The 12,775-nt window shown below is 37.6% G+C and overlaps 1 protein-coding gene across 1 annotated transcript; it reads right to left on the bottom strand.

The window, feature by feature from the left end:
• Positions 1-4,297: 4,297 nt before the first annotated feature.
• Positions 4,298-6,765, bottom strand: LOC125855975 (uncharacterized). Its single transcript, XM_049535603.1, has 3 exons — positions 6,521-6,765; positions 5,279-5,572; positions 4,298-5,045 (listed from the first exon to the last, which is right to left on the bottom strand). The coding sequence occupies exons 1-3, from the start codon at positions 6,763-6,765 to the stop codon at positions 4,298-4,300; spliced, it is 1,287 nt and encodes a 428-aa protein (XP_049391560.1).
• Positions 6,766-12,775: the final 6,010 nt, after the last annotated feature.

Raw genomic sequence — 12,775 nt, 5'->3', positions numbered from 1 at the left:
GATGGAACGGTATACCCTCTGTCGTTAGTTTCTTGTTGTATAATTGTAACACCTCGCTTTTGGAAGAACTAGAATTAGAAAGAAGCCATATTTTTGGAAATAATCAAATTTGGAAAGTTAAGTTAAGTATGAGTTTTGGGTCAACTTCAAACGACCATAACTCCTACCTCAGGATGTGTTAGATGTGCAAATTGACACCGTAGGAAAGATCATTGAATTATCTTTCCAACACCACCAAATTTGCGCGATTTCGAGTTTGTTTGAGGGAGATATGCCCATTTAAAGTTGGGATGTCTAGATAAGGAAATTCAAAACCGGATTTTCGGAGGGTACTTTGGTCTTTTCACTACCCTATTATTTAATTTCGTTTTTGGTAATTAAGTGTCACGACCCAGACCATCATGATTGGCTCCCACACTAATTCTCCGGTGGGAGAACCACTAATACAACCCAAACCAAGCAACTAAAGCAAACACTAAGGCATTTAGGTTACGGAAACAAGTTAAATATTAAAGAAAGAAATAGTAAACTCCAACAAAAGTCTAACAACGAACTAAACAATGCAGAATAAATAACCTAGAACCTGAAAGTCAATGTACCAAAACATCTAAAGTTCAACAAGTCTAAACAAGAAGGGATGCAACCCCAATCTAATGAACTAATCACTAACTAGGACAAAAGTCTAAGTCCGAAAATGGTGGACATAGATGAAAAAGAACCCATGGCAGCCCGGAAGAATTGGCTCACCCTGGAATTCGAACGATCATTGATCTCCTAAGCGAGGTCTGTCAATAGCCGCTTGAAGATGCCCTGTACTCAACAAAAATAAGAGCAAGTGCAGTATCAGTACCGACCATAGTGTACTCATAGGATCACGCGGCTATCCCACTAAGTGCAACATACAAAAGTCATTACAACAATATAATCACATGCATATATAGGACATATACAATATTATCAACATTTACGAACAAGGTACAGTTTTACATTTCTCAAGATACACAATTATAGCAAGTCATTGGTACTCTCATGGAACTCAAACCCAAACTATTAGCATACCGGAACGTTGCACCTGATCCAATAATTATGCCGGAATGTGGCAACCAATCCCATAGTTATGCCAGAATGGGGCAACTGATCCAAGTTAGTTATGCCGAAATGTGGCAACCGATCCATTCAACGCACCACAATAACAATCAAAAGTACATCCTCAAGATCATACATTTAAGCCATGATATCTTGGCCATCATAATTCATCTATCTCATTTACAACAAATGTGATCAATAATGAAACAGTCATATACATACATGTATCATAATGAAGCAAGAACACACATACATCACACAATCATAGAATCACAACCATCACCTACCTCCAAACAAGCTTGAAACCCTAAGAAACTTGATCCTTCCCTTTAAATTTAATCAATATAATACGGGAATCAATAAACAATCACTAATTACCCAAATTACAAAAAATTCTATGAACCCTAGATCAAACCCATGATCCCAAGTATTCAAATTAGGGATGTTTCCACCATAGAATCGGTATCAAAACCCTTCCCCATCGATAATTACCCATTCTATTACGTTCTACGGATCAAAAAATATATTCGGGTAGTGAAAAGCTTACCTTTAGCCTCAAGAATGGTGGAAAATTGTTAAGAGTCGCCTAGGGTCCGTTCCTTAGCTCTAAAAGTCGAAAAGAGCAGAATAAGATTGTTTAGGGGTTTATTTACGACTTTAAATCGTGTCAAACCCACCACAGTGGCCCTCACCCCGCTGCAGCGACCCCACCCTGGTGGTAAAAATCCCGCCCCAACGACTTGCACGGAACCAGTGAGCTATTTTAATAATTCCAAGACTCCCATTTCACAACACACATTTAACCAACGACATTCAGAAAATACCATTCACACTAAGATCAATTCCAGGAGTTCTACTTGCCTGAATTCAATTCCATAAAGTCGTACGGATTCCTCAACAAGTTATCTATCCCCTCATATAATCAAAATCATAAATAATTCACCTGATTGTTACCAGATTACCCTATACCGTAATGACTCTGATTTCGTCCAAATTTGGATTAGGTTGGGAAAATCCAAATACTACGAAAAAAGTTTTTCGACCCCAAATTTTTCTCCATTTGTTTTTCTATAATGAAGTAATTTGGTTGTTACAATAGATACCAATTGACCCATCACTCGTCCCCAAGTTACAAACGTTAGGAAAATAATAGGCTAATGAAGAATGAAGTAGTACCTCATTCGACGAACAATTGGGGATACTTGTCTCGCATGTCCCTCTCGGTTTCCCAAGTTGCTTCCTCAACTGGACGATGCTTCCATTGAACTTTTACGGACTTAATCTCCTTGGTCCTCAACTTACGCATATCACGATCAAGAATTGCAATTGGTTCGTCCTCATATTGGAGGTCTTTGTCTAACACAATTGAGTCCCACTTAATGATGTAATCACCGTCACCATGATATCTTTCCAACATGGACACATGAAATACTGGATGAACACCCGATAGATTAGGAGGTAAAGCCAACCTATATGCTACCGGTCCCACACATTCAAGAACCTCAAATGGACCAATATATCGCGGACTTACCTTACCTTTCTTGCCAAATCTCATCACCCCTTTCATGGGTAATACCTTAAAGAGAACATTCTCTCCAGTTTGAAAAGTCATAGCTCTCACCTTATGATCTACTTACTTCTTCTGTCTACTCTGGGCTGCTAAAAGTTTAGCTTGAATACTCATCACCTTATCTTGAGCATCCTTCACTAAATCTACCTCCAATGATTTCACATCTCCAGTCTTAAACCATCCTATGGGTGATCTATATCCCCTCCCATAATGCCTCAAAGGTGTCATATCAATGCTGGAGTGATACCTATTATTATAAGAGAATTCATACAAAGGTAGGAGCTTATCCCAATTTTCCTATAGGGGATCGTAGATGATATGGGATGGTTTGTTCATTTTGATCCTAAAAGAGTGAATATCCCATTTGTCCATATTGACTAGCCCATTTACTTGATTGGGAAGCTCAGTATGAGAGTAGAAGACATGGATTGACTCAAAATTATGGCTCATGCTTGCCAATTTATCAACTGGTCTATTGGCTTCTCGAAAACAATGCTTGATTTCAAATCCATTCTTTTCAACTAACTCTTGGATTTCATTGATGATGTGTAGAATCCTCCAAGGCACTTTCCATTCCCTTCTGATGCATTTGGTAATGAGGAGAGAGTCGGTTTCTCCAATGATCACACTATGTCCATTATTTACACACCATTTTATGCCAAACAACATTGAAGCTGCTTCTGCCATGTTGGATGTTCCTGGTCCCAGAGGTATTGATTAAGCACAAATAATTCTTCCTTCATTGTCTCTGACCACTCCCCCTCCTCCACATATACCACGTAAACAACTCCCATCACTATTTAACTTAACAATGTGGGGGGAGGCTTGTTCCATTTGATAGCTCTGGAAACTCTTTGCTCAATGTTTGCTTCACAAGCATTGCATTTTGCACTCCATTCCTCTCCTAAGTTGGCTCTTCTAAATTTCAATTTTTAGAATCTGAACAAGAGTATTTAGAACATTAGTCTTGGTCCTATAGAAGGATACCCTCAAGTTTTCAAACTTTCTGCTGCATCTTGCTTTCCATAGCTCCCACACTATGATTAAAGGAAGAATTTTGGTTATATAGGTAGCAAAAATGTTGTGGGACTTGTAGTTCCACCAATTAAGTAACATCATCTTGTAGCTCCTGTTGGTGTGATCGATTCCTAGAGGACCTACAAAAAAACTCCAAATTCTTTTAGCGTGGTCACCTTGACAGAAAAGATGGTTAGTGTCTTCTATGATATGATCCATATTGTTGTTGTTACAACAATAGCAGGTTCAATCAACTTGAATACCAAACCTGGAGACTCTTTCATTGGTAGAAAGTTTATCTTTAATGACTCTCCAATTGAGGAATGAGATTTTGAAAGGAATATCCTCATGCCAAATGTTTTTTATAAAATTGTTACCGTTACTTCTCTGCCTATAATTGCTCCAGGAGGATTTAATAGTGAAATTTCCATTGGTGTTAGGGATCCAAATGGCTTTGTCTCTTCTATTGATATGCAACATAATATTGAGCTCTCTAATTTTATCTTTAGTGTCCGCGTCAGGTTGATTATGAAGTTTGTCCCAATCCGACATTCCATCAATGTAGACATCTTTGATACTAATTTGTTGTTGTTGTACATTATCAGGAAACAAAAGATACAGAGGTCAAATATTAGTCCAATTGTCATACCAAAAGTCCACCTCTCCTTTCCCAATGATCCATTTGATGTTCTTATCCACCTCTTCTTTAATGTTGCAAAGAACTTTCCAACTTTGTGGTTGTCCTCTGCTCCATTGGGCCTTGATAGGGTGCATATTGTTGAAGTATTTATCTTTAATGAAATTCTTCCATAGTGAAGTAGTGATTCTGAGGTTCCACCATTGTTTTGTTTGAAAAGCATGGCACATGTCTTCAAGATTTCTAAAGTTCGTTCCACCCTCCTCATAAGGGTAGCACAAGTTCTTCCAAGAGGCCCAATGATACTTACCTCTAGTGTCTTGCCTTGTCCAAAAAAATCTAATAATGTACTTCTCTATAAGCTCAATGGTACCTTTGGGGGGGGTGGTAGCTGCAAAGAGATGAATTGGCATCGCAAGGAGAACATGTCTAATCAAAATAGCTCTTCCACTAGTGGAAAGAAATTTAGTATGCCAACCTCTAATCTTGTCAATGATCTTGCTTACCATAACTGAATTGTGAGAGATCTTTTTTTTACCAGTAATAAGAGGGCAACCAAGATATCTAATAGGAAAGAGCTGATGTTTCATACCAGTAATGTTTTTGAGCTTGTTAATAGTGGCAGCTTTGGAATTATTGGCCACTGCAAAACAACTTTTTTCCTTATTGAGTAGTTGTCCAGAAACTTCCTCATATACTTTCAGAGTTTTAAGCATCATTTCAAGAGGTTTCTTGCTACCATTACAAAAATGAATAGTATTATCTGCAAAGGATAAGTGATTTATCCTTGGGCCATTAGTGTTCATATAGAACCCCTTGTAGCCTTGTTTATCATACAAGTTATTTAGCATTTTAGAGAACAATTCAGCACTGATGATAAATAAAGATGGGGATATTGGATCTCCTTGTCTCACGCCTCCACTGGAATTAAAAATCCATGTCTTATCCTATTAATAATAACAGAATACCAGTTACTGGATATGAAATTGTACATCAGATGAGTCCACCATTCAGAGAAACCAAATCTCTTTAGAGCCTGGCATAGGAACTCCCAAGAGACTCTATCACAAGCCTTGGCCATATCTAATTTTAGCACAACATTTCCTCCTCTAGCAGGATTCTTAATATCATTGATAATTTCCTGTGCTAGAAGGATATTTTCAGAAATTCCCCTCCCTCCGATAAAACCAGATTGGTTCTTGGATATGATTTTGGGGAGTAAGCTGGAGATTCTGTTATTAAGAATTTTAGAAATGACTTTACTGAAAACATTGCAAAGGCTAATAGGTCTCAGGTTAGTAAACTTCTGGGGGTGGTCTATCTTGGGAATCATAACCAAACAAGTATGAGTGATAAACTTAGGAAGTTTTGCACCCTGGAAGAAAGACTCAACTGCTCTGTAGAGGTCATAACTTATGATGTTCCAAGCACTTTGACAAAATGTCCACTTAGTCCGTCTGAACCTGGAGCACTATCTTTATCAATGGAAAATATGCAATATTTAATCTCCTGCATAGTGGCGATAGATACTAACATAGAGTTATCATCTTCAGTTAAGCACCTCTCAATACAATCTAGAGCTTCAAAATTGGAATGATGAGTATCTTGAGTAAACATATTTTTGAAATGCCTAACAGCAGCTTCAACAATGTTATTATTTCCTTCAATTCATTGATCATGTTCATCCATAATTTTTGAGATATTCAATCTCCTTCTCCTTTCTTTCATAATATTGTGGAACTAGGTAGTGTTGGCATCTCCTTCTTCAAACCATTTAGCTCTGGCTTTCTGTCTCAAGATACTATCTTGAATCTTGAGATATCTAACGAATTCAAAATTACATCTAGAGAGCTCACTTCTGTTCTCTAGGGTGTTGTTGTTCACACAAGTATCCTCAAGAATTTTGATATCTGCTTCTAATTTTTTTGGAGTTTCATAAATATCCCCAAAAGTTAGTTTAGACCAAATGCTAAGATCTTTACTCATCCTTTTGATTTTTTGATGAAGAATGTACATAGGATTTCCATAGATATTTCCTTCCCAACTTTCTTGTACAGTCTTAAGATAGTCAGGTGATCAGTCCAAAAGTTCAGAAATTTGAAATATCTTATGAAATGGGTGGTTTCATTTGTCATCTTGACTAGAAGGGGAGCATGGTCAGAGTTGGTTTTAGACAAAAGAGTCACTGAAGTGTTAGAGAAGAGTCAAACCAGCTAGAGTTATAGACTAATCTATCAAGTCTCTTCCATATGGTAGTAGGAGGATCCCTATTATCACACCACGTGTATATAGAACCATTGTAGCCTGCATCTTGAAGCCCACAGTCATTAAGACATTCTAAAAAATCAAGGATTTCTTCCCGTCTGTAGCTTCTACCTCCTTTTTTCTCCTCAATAGAGGTGATAACATTGAAATACCCAATGGCACCCCAGATTCCTTGGATATTGTTAGCCATTTCTCTCAAATCATTCCATAGTTCTCTTCTTAGGTCTTCGGTGCATTTATCATACACTACAGTCAAGAATATGGGCTAATTGTTAAGATGGGTGGCTTTGATCAGAACATGTTGTTCTTTATCTTGAAGGATGGTGATGTCCACTTCAATTGTCCAAAAAATTCAGATCTTATTAGAGAAATTACAGTAACTATGATCCATTCTTAACTTCCTTTTGAATCTTTCCATCTTTCTACTGTCCACCATTGGCTCTTATAGACATATTAAAGGAATCTGAAATTGTTGCTGAAATGTTTGGAGTCTTTCTAGAGATCATGTTGATCCTATCCCTCTTATATTCCACGATAGTGTATCAATCATGAGATATATTCAAGGGTAGAAGTAGTTTGAGTGTTTTTGAGTTCTTCTGTCATGGTGTGACTTTGATCATAAATCTTGCCAAGATTCTGATTGTTCCTGGGAGATAGGTTGTTGTAAACTCTAATGTTTTATTGAACTTGGGAGGTTAAGCTGTTACCAGTTTCCTGAGATTTTGATCTGTTGGTTCCTCTAATGGCCTCATCATCTGACATAGTTTGGCCTTTTTCTCTGGTATGAGTAAGCTCAAAGTCTGTTTCCATTACTTCCACATCATGATAAACTTCTTCATATTCATCTCTTTCTCTAGGCTCTATGTGTTGTTTATACGGGAGTTCATGGTTGTTGTTGTATCCATCTTCTTTTTTATTATACATTCCATGAGTTTCAGTATTTACTTCTCCTTTCCAATTGGCTCCTTGGCTAATAGTGTCTTCGTGAGTTTCCATTTTGTTAGTGAGTGAGGCCCATTTTGTAAGCTGAATTGCCTCTTTTTTCCTAATAATTCCATCAGCATCTCTGAATTCACCTTGGAGTGTGACTTCTTTCGGGATAGAAACTTCTCCGGTGAACTTTTTCCTTTTATTTTGTATGTTTTTTATGTCTTTGGGATCTTTGATAACTAAACTCAACATTTCGCCTTGTAGTTCTTCCTCAGGATTGGTAATAATAGCAGCATTTCCACTTCTTGTACTTCTAACGTTGAGCTTTGGTTGGTGTCTTTTGCTAGCCTTACCTTCTTTTTCTTTTTGAGCTTTGTCCCACCTTGAGCTTCTCACTTGATTTTGTTGATTTGCTGAAGTATCATGTTCTTCCAGGTTCACTTGGCTAGGTTTTGCATCTTCCATGTCCCTATTTTCCTTGTCTTGGAGGATATTGAAGAAGTTACTGGTTACTTTGGTCGTATTGTTGCCAATAGTAAACTTTCCCCCATTTGGTGTCTCCTTTGAAATGATTTCCTTTCCCCTTCGCTTTACCACATCATGCCATCCCTCATCTTTGTTTTAGTGGGATTAAAGCTTTCCTCCATGGGCATGGTGTTTGATCCATTTTGTTGCTCCATTGCTCTTTGTTTTTGTTGTCGTTGAAGGCTCTGGCTTCCTCTTTTGGCGTGGGTATCTACATCCTCTTTTCGTTTTTCCTCTATGTTAGATTGTTGTTCTCTAACCTTAGTTGATCCTGTGTGGACCACCTTGCAGTTTTCAGTAGAATGCTTCTGAACTTTGCAGTGGGAGCAATAGATTGGCAGTGTTTCATATTCATTTTTTTGCTCAAAAGTCTCTTCTTCACCAGAAAGATTTCTTACTTCTACTCTCACTGTATGGATCAGAGGTTTTGCAAGATCAATTTGAACTCTTAACCAAACTGTGGTTGGTCTTGTTTTCGTAGTCGTCACTTTATCCATGCTCAACGGGACCCCTATGGGATCCACAATTCTACAAAGGGTATCCCATTCATAGTAATGCCAAGGTAAATCCGGGAGATTTATCCACATAGGTGCTAAAGAATTTTCAGCATTCGGTTTGAAATTTAGGGTCCATTTCAAGATCTTTATATCAACATCATTATTTAATGCAATAGAATCTCTAGAAAAGATATCATTGAAGTTTTCTTCATTTTCAACATCAATAAAATTATGATATCTATCCTTAGCTCCAATTTTAACTTCCCCTTTGGTAGTGATAATCTTAGTAAAATCATATTTGATTCTATCGATGGCTGGTCTTCCTCTAGAAAACTTACCGATTATTGTCCATCGGCAGGTGTCCGTCAGAAGCTCGTGTTCCTCCTTTGTAAATACCACGACTGCTGTTGAAACCCAATTTTGACCAACCTTTAACCCTTTTTGGGAAATGCTATTCGATTAAATACGTATTTTTAAAAATAGGTCGAATTTAAAATTTTAATCGATTTTATCTAAAAAAATTATATTTAGTATGCATGCTTTAAAAAAAATTATTGTAAATATTACTAAAATAGTTTTTAAAATTATTAGCAAAACTCGAAATAACTATTTTATTTAAATGTTTTAAAATTTAGATGTGTATAATTTGTATGAAAATGTTTTATTATATGTAGTACTTTAATTGAATAGCATTCCTTTGATTTTCTTAAAAATCATTTAAATTGTAGCCTGTTTCATTCTAATTCCTTTCAATTCTAGCCTATTCATTTTTTCAATTTTAGCCTATATCTTTCCAATTTCAGGTCATTAATTGACTTCTAATCTGAGCCGTTCGTTCCTCATAGTCATAACAAGATTAAATCTCAGCCTTACATCTTATTGAAATCAATGGTCCAGATCCATCCAAGCTATTATTTCCTATTCTAACCTAAAAAGACCAAACCCTAACTTCATTCTTCCATTCCTCTCTTCTCAAAAAAAAAATCAGCGCCTCCCTCCCCTCCTCCATCGCCCTCTTTGGCGAAACCTCCATCCCTCCTTTCCTCGCTGCTTTTTTCTTCCCCTCTCCTTTACTTGTGTTCCTCATCTGCCAGCATCCAGCAGCTCGGCCAGAGCAACCAGCAGCCTGGCGAGATGACGCAGCAGGCTCCGCCAGCAGCAACAGCCAGTCCCGGCGGACAGGCAGCACCAGTGAGCCCCGACGAAGAGCAACATCAGCAACCGGACAGCAGTCGTCGACAGCAAGCCACCAGCGAGGGAAGCATCAACAATAGTGAGTAGCTCCGTCTCAGGCAGCAGCTCCGGCAAAGTGAGCAACACGAGAACTCCGACAAAGCAAGCGAGGTCAACAACAGTGGCAAAGCATCGCTACTCCGGCCAGGATCTTGAAAGTTCTGTGTTTGTTAAAGACGGATCTTAACAGATCCGTCCAAGTAAGTTTAAATTAATGTTATGCTCGTCATTTTAACTCTGTGTTCCTGAATTTTTAAAACTATTGTGGATGATGATGCAAGTATCTTAAGATATTATCATTGCTTAATACATGTTTTAAGTCGTGTGGTCATCCTATCAATTATTGAAGCATGTTTGGGTTGTGTGATTTAACGAACTAGTGATTACACCTGAAACTTTTTTATCTTAAGTTGATTAGTAAGTATGTGAATTTTTCCTTCTAGTTAGCCTGCTTAACAAGTTTATAGGATCTCTTTAACATTGCTACTGATTATCACTAATTTAGTTATTAGCAAATATTTGAGTAAGCTTGACTATTACTTTTAGTGCAGATTATTCCTTTCCTTGTAGAATTACTTGGTGCATCCTTTTATAATATTGGTTTGTACTATCTTAAATTGATCCATTTGCCTTATGCATATTGTGACAGACCTTTTACCTTTTGGGTTACAGTAAAATTATTATGATACGGTTGATAGTAGCCGTTGTGAATATCTTATCAATTGCCCTTAATTGTTGTTCCTTTCCATTAATAAGACAAGAATGTTTCTTACATTCTTTGGTTTGGTAAACTTTATCGAATTGATGTAAAAAGGGATTTTGACTGATTTGCATTACCTCATTTAAAAATTGAGCAGATTTCGTATTTGGTTATAATTGGTAAAAATAAAATTTTCAAAAAAAGTAATTTGTCTTCCTTCTTAATAAGGAAATTGTTAATGGATCCTTAATTTATTTCTTTTCCTTTATTATGTGTCCTCCTACTCCCTATATAAATCAGGCCTCCTCTCACTCTCTACACTCTCACATCTTGACTTTGCTCAATACTTGAATACTAAAAATATATATTGCTCTCTACTCTTAAAAATATAATTTAGTTTTTCGGTAAACATAAAAGCTTCTCTATACTTGCTATCTTGTTGTGTGCAGGTCGAAAGTTTGATCAAGAGGTCTTCATTGCTGATTAATATTCTGCATAATTGGTTAGCTCCCCTTCGTGAGGTTAAATCTCGTTTTTACTTTGAATTTTGTTGTATGTTGGGTATTAATAAGTAAAAGGAAGCATTTGGGTTAGTTTTCTTATCCTTTCTTTCTCAATGGGTGATCTCATATGACATGTTTGCAATTCGTGTTGTTTTGCTGTGAATACCTTTTGTTGTTCTATCTGTGTAGTTATTATTATTCTGTGATCTTGTCTTTGGTATATTCCTAAGATAAGGGGAAGGATTGACACACGCTTGGGTTATGTGGTTCGAGATTTAGCCCAAAGAGAAGGCGAACCTAGGAAAACCCTAGTACCCATGATCTTGGCGAAAATAATGAGGAGTATGTCAGCATCCGATGGTCGAATGTTTTTCGAGGGATGTAACCTTTTGCAGCAATTATGGGCTATTGAACACTTCTACCTACGGTCTGACGCGGTAGACATCTTTCTAGGTTATGACAACAAGATTGATAATCATCCAAGAAGAATGATAGCTTTCACCGCCCCTATAGGATTCGTAGACTGGCAGATATTCTTGACAGAGCTCGAGAGCTACCGCATCCAATGGAAGCTCCATTGGTTGTCCACCCCTCATGCAATAGTAAGAGGCGATGACCGATACTTCATTGAGCTCATTGTCTTAAAAGGCGTTCAACCATACACTCCTCTTCGAGTACTCCGCCAATTTGGGCGAACTCAGGTAATACCACTCCTCTCTGACATGGAGCAGTTTAAGTATGAATTTGGATTAGATAAACCACAAGTCCACATCATACTTCGAAGATGGGAGTAAGTGTTAACCATTCCTATGGGTGCACGACAGGCCTTATGCACACGTGAATATTCCATATGGATCCTAAAGAAGGTCAAAGACAAAGAAGTAAGTGGGGAAGGATACTACGAGCTCACTGATGAAAGGGAAAACATATGGGCACGCAACGTGTTGAAGATCAAGAATGAAGTCACTCCCTATACAAGAAGTCAATTGGCGCCAAGCTCTTGGAACCAATATCTTCAAGATTTTCAGAATTTAGGATGACTTTCCCATTGTTACCTCTTTTTCCCTTAGTTTATTTCAGTTTTTGTTTTTCAATTATGATGTATTGTTCAAATTTTATAATAAATAAAGATCGCTTTTATTTCTCTAACTCTAAACTCCAATTGGCAAATAAAGCTTGAATTAATTATTGTGCATTACTTATATGTCGTCTTAGGCCTACCTCTAGCTCAACGAGGCTCCTTGCATTTAGGGCGTTTATCTTAAAGCAGTGTGCTTGCTATCTCAATTAATGCAACACTCTAACTTGGGTTTTCTTTTGTTTTTACTTTTATTTTTTACCCTTCCCCAACGGTTGATCTGTAGACCATGGTTTACCATATGCGATCAAAGGACGCTCTTCCTTCTCTTCCAAATGAGAATCACAAAGGGAAGAAGAAGACGACTAATGAGAAGGTTATGAGTAAGACTATTGAAAATAAACATCCTTCAGACAAGTTGGTCTCAAGCCTGAAACTGAAAATAAATAAGTTAGAAGAAGAGGTGTCGGATATGCGCGAGCGGGCCAAGTTGTTACTCTCTGTCGATCCCACTCTGGAGACAAACATAGATAAGCCGTCTGTCACAAGTCAAACCATTCTCCAAGATAATCTTCCACCCACTCACCCTACTTCTCAAAATCAACCAAGCTCCATTCAAATGCCTCCAAAGAACACTCATTTTCCAAATTACCCATATCCTCCTCAACATCATGCTTATGCTCCCAGACCTCCATATCTTACTCCGAGTATGCCGAGTCCTCCCTTACAAGCTC

Source organism: Solanum stenotomum, chromosome 2, assembly GCF_019186545.1.
Source record: "Solanum stenotomum isolate F172 chromosome 2, ASM1918654v1, whole genome shotgun sequence".
Classification (NCBI taxonomy): Eukaryota; Viridiplantae; Streptophyta; class Magnoliopsida; order Solanales; family Solanaceae; genus Solanum; species Solanum stenotomum.
Note: the sequence above shows the minus strand (reverse complement) of the source record. Positions and strands in the feature narration are given on the sequence as shown.

Excerpts from the sequence above, each read along its gene's own strand:
- LOC125855975 (XM_049535603.1), bottom strand. The coding sequence starts at position 6,765 with ATGGCTAACAATATCCAAGGAATCTGGGGTGCCATTGGGTATTTCAAT. Across the intron at positions 5,573-6,520 it reads TTAGTCTATAACTCTAGCTG|TAAAGTCATTTCTAAAATTC; the intron begins GTTTGACTCTTC and ends CAATGTTTTCAG. Across the intron at positions 5,046-5,278 it reads AATTTCATATCCAGTAACTG|CAAGAAACCTCTTGAAATGA; the intron begins GTATTCTGTTAT and ends TTGTAATGGTAG.